This window comes from Empidonax traillii, unplaced genomic scaffold (assembly GCF_003031625.1).
Source record: "Empidonax traillii isolate 1590-97213 ecotype Southwest subspecies unplaced genomic scaffold, ASM303162v1 scaffold2456:size58518, whole genome shotgun sequence".
NCBI classification, from domain to species: Eukaryota; Metazoa; Chordata; class Aves; order Passeriformes; family Tyrannidae; genus Empidonax; species Empidonax traillii.
Genome location: NW_020957649.1, coordinates 5,011 through 12,387, shown reverse-complemented (window position 1 = coordinate 12,387; position 7,377 = coordinate 5,011). Strand labels below are relative to the sequence as shown.

Below are 7,377 nucleotides of genomic sequence, written 5' to 3'. Positions count from 1 at the left end.
GCACCTCTGGGGGCACCTTTGGTACCTCTGGGGACACCTTTGGCACCTCCCCTCTGGGGGGCACCTTTGGTACCTTCTGGGGCACTTTTGGCACCTCCGGGGGCACTTTTGGCACCTCTGGGGGCACTTTTGGCACCTCCAGGGGCACCTTTGTCACCTCCTCCATCCCCCCGTCCTGGGGTAGCTGAGGCATCTCTTGGCTTAACGACCCTCTCGGCTTTACCGACCCCGGCGCTGCTTTTAGGGCGAAAAAACGGAGCTTTGGGCACCGAGGGAAGCGCCAGAAATGTCGCCGGGGGCTCAGAGGGTGGAAAAGGAGGGGGTTATGGATGGGAAGCTCCTCGTCAGGGGGGTCTGGGCTGGGGGATCCCGAGGGATGGAGGGGTTGGAGCGGGAATTTGGGATCCCCGGGGCGTCTCCCTCGCGCCGCCGTCGCTGGGGGGGGGGGGGGGGGGGGGGGGGGCGGGGGTTTTCCTTCATCCCAAATTTCCCAGGGAAGAAAAGCCAAGCTCGTGCCGTGGCTCCCGCCCGCTTTGGGACCAGGGTTGGGGTTTTCCTCCCTCCCAAATTTCCCAGGGAAGGAAAGCCAAGCTCGTGCCGTGGCTCCCGCCCACCCGCTTTGGGACCAGGGTTGGGGTTTTCCTCCTCCATCCCAAATTTCCCAGGGAAGGAAAGCCAAGCTCGTGCCGTGGCTCCCGCCCGCTTTGGGCTCGGCCTCCCGGGCAGGGGAGGCCTCGGTGGGGTCGGGAAATCCGATGGATGCGGTTGGGAATAATCGGGATGTGATTGTGGGGCCGGGAGGGGGGGGGGAACAAAGAGGAGCAGAAATCCCAAAGAAAGGGAAATTAATCCCCCCCCTCCCCCCAAAAAAAAGCAGGTTGGGCGGAGCTTCCCGGCGATCTCGGGTTCAGGGGTGTGTTTTGTCTGGGATAAATCCGGGGTTTGGGATTTTTGGAGGTGTTTCCTGGGGCGTTTGGGGCGGTTTTAGTGCCTTTTTGGTAGAATTTGGATTTTAATTCAATATGGAAGCGCCTGGGTTTGAATTCGCAGTTCCCCGGGGTTTAATTTGGGGTTGAATGGAAGGGTTTCAGTCACAGGTGCCTGATTTAAATCAGATACTCGAGTTGAAATCACAAATACCCGGGTTTGACTGGGAAATAGCTGGGTTTAAATCACAGATAAATCTGGTTTAAATCACCATTTACCTGGGTGCAAATCAGTACCTGGTTTAAATCACATTTACCTGGGTTTAAATCACATTTACCTGGGTTTAAATCACAGATAAATCTGGTTTAAATCCCAGAGAGCTGGTTTAAATCCCAGAGAACTGGTTTAAATCCCCCTTACCTGGATTTAAATGCCCCTTCCCCAGGTGCTCATCCCAAATCCAGAGCCTCAATCCCAGTGTCCCATTCCCAAACACACCCAGGGAACCGAGTTTAACCCAGAGATAACCAGGTTTAACCCAGAGATAACCAGGTTTAACCACAGATAACCAGGTTTAACCCACAGGGAACTGGGTTTAATCCACAGATTACCAGGTTTAATCCACAGATAACCGGATTTAATTCACACGTATCCAGATTTAATCCACAGATAACCGGGTTTAACCCACAGATAACCGGGTTTAACCCACAGATAACCAGGTTTTAACCCACAGATAACCGGGTTTAACCCACAGATAACTGGGTTTAACCCACAGATAATTGGGTTTAACCCACAGATAACTGGGTTTAACCCACAGATAACTGGGTTTAACCCACAGATAACCAGGTTTAACCCAGAAATACCCATCTTTAATTCCCCCCAAAAAAACCAGACAAAACCCTGTATCAATGAGCTGATTTTAGTTTTAATCAGTAAACCCAATCAAGTGGCTCTGCTCCAAACCCCCATTTTTTTTGTGGAAAGGGGGGATTTTGACCCGGAACGTGGAAATTCGGGGGGGGGAGGGGGTGGAACCGTCTCTGGGGGTTTCGCCGTTTTGGGGGGGGGCCGGGGGGTGGGACTAAAACGAGGATTTGGGGAACAATCCAGTCAATCCGTCGGTGGGGGCGGAGCCTCAGGGCCTGATTGAACCTTTCTGCTGGAAAATCGGCTGGAAGTGACGTCGTGGGAAGGACCTTTGTCCTCGACCCCGCCCATTCTGAGCCCCGCGGATGGAACGGGGTCGGAGTCGGAAGAGACCCCGGGGGAGGTGACGGACCCCAAAACGCCGGCTGTGACCCAAACAATCAGCACCAGCGGGTGAAGGACCATCCTTGGGTTGGGTTGGAATCTCCAAAATCACCAAGAGACCCCCCCAGGACCACGTGATCCGACTGTGACCCAACAATCAGCACCAGTGGGTGAAGGACCATCCTTGGGTTGGGTTGGAATCTCCAAAATCACCAAGAGACCCCCCCAGTACCGCGTGATCCGACTGTGACCCAACAATCAGCTCCAGTGGGTGAAGGACCATCCTTGGGTTGGGTTGGAATCTCCAAAATCACCAAGAGACCCCCCCAGGACCACGTGATCCGACTGTGACCCAACAATCAGCACCAGTGGGTGAAGGACCGTCCTTGAGTTGGGTTGGAATCTCCAAAATCACCAAGAGACCCCCCCCAGGACCACGTGATCCGACTGTGACCCAACAATCAGCACCAGTGGAGATGGAAATTCATCCTTGGGTTGGGTTGGAATCTCCAAAATCACCAAGAGACCCCCCCAGGACCGCGTGATCCGACTGTGACCCAACAATCGGCTCCAGTGGAGATGGAAATTCATCCTTGGGTTGGAATCTCCAGAAGCCTTACTTGCCCATCCCAATCCGTGGAAGGGTTGGAGCTGCAGGCACCCCTCTGGATCCAGGGATGCCCATCCCAGTCCACAACCACCCAGCTGGAGCCAGGGATGCCCATCTGGAGCCACAACCACCCACCTGGATCCATGGATTCCCACCTGGAGCCACAACCACCCACCTGGATCCATGGATTCCCATCTGGAGCCACAGTTGGATCCCACCTGGAGCGATGGATTCCCATCTGGAGCAACAACCACCCACTTGGAGCCATGGATGCCCATCTGGAGCCACAGTTGGATCCCACCTGGATCCAGGGATTCCCATCTGGAGCCACAACCACCCACCTGGATCCATGGATGCCCATCTGAAGCCACAGTTGGATCCCACCTGGAGCCAGGAACGCTCATCTGGAGTTACAGGTGGATCCCACTTGCATCCAGGGATGCCCATCCCAATCCTCACCCACCCAGCTGGAGCCAGGGATTCCCATCTGGAACCACAGTTGGATCCCATCTGGACCCAAGGATTCCCACCTGGAGCAACAACCACCCACCTGCATCCAGGGATGCCCATCCCAATCCTCACCCACCCAGCTGGATCCAAGGATTCCCACCTGGAGCAACAACCACCCACCTGGAGCCAGGGATGCCCATCCGGATCCTCAACCAACCCCCCCTGTCCCCGTGACTTTCCCAACCAACCCCTCTCCCGCTCTCCCCTCACCCCTGGATCCGTTGGATCCGTGGGATCCGCTCTGGGAATCATCGACCGTGGGCCCAAATTGCCTCTTTTTCACCTCAGAACCAGCTGATTCTTTTCCTGGAATCCCAAACATTTGGAGGTGGATCGTTGCCAGTGGAGATCCCGGCGCGGTGATTCTTCCCGTTTTCCTTCCCAGCCGTCTCTGCTCGGAATTCTTCCCGAAAATCCTGAATTTTTTTAATTCAGCTCATCCTCCAAAATTGCTGAAGGACCATCCCATCCCATCCCATCCCATCCCATCCCATCCCATCCCATCCCATCCCATCCCCCTCAGGATCGAAGGAATCATCTGCAGGAGTTGGATTTTAATTCCTGGAGGGATTTAAGGGAAAATCCCACCTGGGAAACGATCCCTGAGGATCAGGGGGAGATTTTTTTTCCCACCAGAATCATCCTAATGACGGGTTTATCCGTCGGGTTTTTCCAGGCACGTTCCAACCTCGTTCCGAACAGGATTTCTGGGATCAGATAAAGGATCTTGGACGAGGGATTTCATTCATCCCGTGTTTCTTGGTGCTTTTGGGGGAGGAAACCCTGGGAAATCCCTGCCCTGGATCCCAAATCCCACCGGTGCCTTCTGAAAAAGGATTGGGAGAGGGGAGGAGGGTTGGGAGCTCATCCCACGGGAATGTGGCGTGGATTTGGGGGGGAGGGGGGGATGGAAAAGCGTCGTTTGCGTCACCGGTGAATTCGATCCCTGAGTTTTTGACCGTTGGGGTATTTGATTCCTGAATTTGTGATCCTTGGGATGTTTAACTCCTGATTTTTTTTTTTTTTTTATCCTTGGGACGTTTGATTCCTGAATGTTTTACCCATCGGGACATTCGATTCCTGGCGTTTCTGTCCGTTGGGATGTTCGATTCCTGAATTTTAGACTGTTGGGATATTTGATACCTGGGGGGGGTTTTGTCGCTGGGATATTTCATTCCCGATGTTTTTTTTTTTTAACCCCTGGGCTATTTGATTCCCGATTCCTTTCCCTCCCTCCCTCCCTCCAGGCCTCTCTTTCCGCGCCTCCCCCTCAGATCCCGCGGCGTTCCCGGCCGATTCCCGCTGGAATCCCTCGGGGTTGGGGTTGGGGTTGGGGTTGGGGTTGGGTTCCTTTCACCTTTTCCTTCCTCCCGCCGTTCCTCCCCCAAATCTCGGGGCTGGAATTCCAGGCAATCCCAGCTCCACCCCCAACCCCTTCCCGTGTTTTTTGGGATGGGCACTGACGGTGCCTCATTCCCAGGTTTTTGGGACGGGCTCTAACGGCATCTCTTCCCGTGTTTTTTGGGATGGGCACTGACTGTCTCTCTCTCCCCTCTTTTTGTTTTTTGGCAGAAATGGCGCCCAAGTTGAAGAAAAAGGGGCACTCGGGGCGAGAGCAGAAGAAGGTGAGACCCCACCGCGGCCTTGGGGTGGGAATGGGAGCTCTGGGAACACCGGGAATGCCGGAGGGAACGTGGCTGGGGGGGGGTGGGCCCCGTGGATTTTCTGGGAACGTGTTCCCAGTCGGCCCGGGGAGGGTGGGAAGGGCTTCCAGAGGCGTCGGGGAGGTGTTTGGGGGACCAGGAGGGTGTTTTGGGGACCTGGGAGGTGTTTTGGGGACCAGGAGGGTGTTTTGGGGACCAAAAAGGTGTTTCAGTGACTGGGAGGGTCATGAGAGCCATTTGACGACCAGTAATTTATTTTTGACAACCAGTAATTTATTTTTGACGACCAATAATCCATTTTTGACAACCAGTAACCCAGTTCTGACAACCAGTAACCCATTTCCGACGACTAATAGCCCATTTTCAACAACCAGTAGCCCATTTTCGTTGACCAATTACCCGTTTTGGGTGACCAGTAACCCATTTTTGACGTCCGATAACCCATTTTCAATGACCAATAACCCATTTTTTTGAGACCAATAACTTATTTTTGACAACCAATAACTCATTTCTGATGACTCATAACCCATTTTTAACAACCAATAACCCATTTCCGGTGACCAATCACCCATTTCTGACCACCAATTACCCATTTTTGATGACCAGTAACCCATTTCCGACAACCAGTAACCCATTTCCGATGACCAGTAAACCATTTCCGACAACCAATAGCCCATTTTTAACAACCAATAACCCATTTTTGATGACCAATAACTCATTTTTGACAACCAGTAACTCATTTTTGACAACCAATAACCCATTTTCAATGACCAATAGCCCATTTTCAATGACCAATAACCTATTTTTTTACGACCAGTAACCCATTTCCAACCACCAGTAACCCATTTCTGACCACCAGTAACCCATCTTTGACAACCAATAAACCATTTCCGACCACCAGTAACCCATTTCCGATGACCAATAACCCATTTCCGATGACCAGTAACCCTTTTTTGACGACCAATAACCCATTTCTAACGACCAGTAACCCATTTCCGCCGCCCAGTAACCCATCTCTGACAACCCAAATGGGGTGACCCGGGGGATGCTGAACTTCCAGCGACCAAAACACCGTTTTTAGCACCCCTGACCGCCCCTCTCCTGTCCTTTTCCTCCCTCCAACAGCACCACCACCACCACCACCAGCCGCCGGCGCCGCCCCCTCAGCCGCAGCCGCCGGCGGTGGCCCCGGCGCTGCCCCCGGCGCAGCCCCCGCCGCCCGTCCCGGCCCCCGCCCCGCCCGTCAAGGTGTCGCCGCCGCCCTTCGTGCCCGCCCCGGTGCCGGTGCTGGAGCACCCCCTGCCCGGCACCATGTTCGACACCATGGGCCACTTCGGCCAGCCCATCCTGCACCTGCCCCAGCCAGACCTGCCCCCTCACCTGCCCCCGGCGGCCGAGCACGGCACCCCCCCCCACCTCAACCAGCACGTGGTGTCTCCTCCAGGTCAGCAGGGGGGGGATTTGTACCTCCTGGGTGGGGGGGTGTCACTCCTGGGGGGAAAATGTGCCTCCTGGGTGGGGTTTGTGCCTCCTGGGTGGGGTTTGTGCCTTCCCTGGGTGGGGTTTGTCCCTCCTGGGTGGGGTCTGTCCCTCCTGGGTGGGGTTTGTCCCTCCTGGGTGGGGTTTGTCCTTCCTGGGTGGGGTCTGTCCTTCCTGGGTGGGGTCTGTCCTTCCTGGGTGGGGTTTGTCCCTCCTGGGTGGGGTTTGTCCTTCCTGGGTGGGGTCTGTCCCTCCTGGGTGGGGTTTGTCCTTCCTGGGTGGGGTTTGTCCTTCCTGGGTGGGGTCTGTCCTTCTTGGGTGGGGTCTGTCCTTCCTGGGTGGGGTTTGTGCCTCCTGGGTGGGGTTTGTCCCTCCCTGGGTGGAGTTTGTCCCTCCTGGGTGGGTTCCATCCCTCCTGTAGGAGCTGGGTGGGTTCTGTCCCTCCTGGGTGGGTTCCGTCCCTCCTGGCGCTGCCGGGTGGGCGCCGGGTGGGCCCCGTGACACCCTCACTGACCCCCCCTCCATCCCTGTCCTTCCTCCCCGCAGCTTTGCACAACGCTCTGCCTCAGCAGCCCTCGAGGCCCAGCAACCGCGCCGCGGCGCTGCCGCCCAAGCCCCCGCGCCCCCCGGCCGTGGCGCCGGCGCTGCCGCCGCAGCCGCTCCTGCCGCAGCCGCCGCTGCCGCAGCCGCCGCAGGTGCTGCTGGAGGACGAGGAGCCGCCGGCGCCGCCGGTGCCGCCGCCGCCGCCGCACCACGGGCTGCCCCTGAGCGCCAGCCAGATGCAGCTGTACCTGCAGCAGCTGCAGAAGGTGCAGCCGCAGACTCCGCTTCTCCCTTCAGTGAAGGTCCAGTCGCAGGCGCCGCCGCCGGGGCCGCCGCCGGGGCCGCCGCCGCCACCGCCACCCCCGGGGCCGCCCTCGGCGCTGCCGCCGCCTC

General features: G+C 56.6%; 1 protein-coding gene across 1 annotated transcript in view; it reads left to right on the top strand.

Annotated features, from left to right (window-relative positions):
* LOC114071942 (bromodomain-containing protein 4-like) overlaps nucleotides 1-7,377 on the top strand; it is a gene marked incomplete at both ends in the record, with an annotated part of 41,181 nt that overhangs the window by 28,819 nt on the left and 4,985 nt on the right. The window contains 3 exons of the mRNA XM_027909829.1: nucleotides 4,871-4,923; nucleotides 6,088-6,406; nucleotides 6,988-7,361. Of these exons, the coding sequence (XP_027765630.1) occupies nucleotides 4,871-4,923; nucleotides 6,088-6,406; nucleotides 6,988-7,361 (746 nt within the window). The remainder of the gene's footprint in view (nucleotides 1-4,870; nucleotides 4,924-6,087; nucleotides 6,407-6,987; nucleotides 7,362-7,377) is intronic.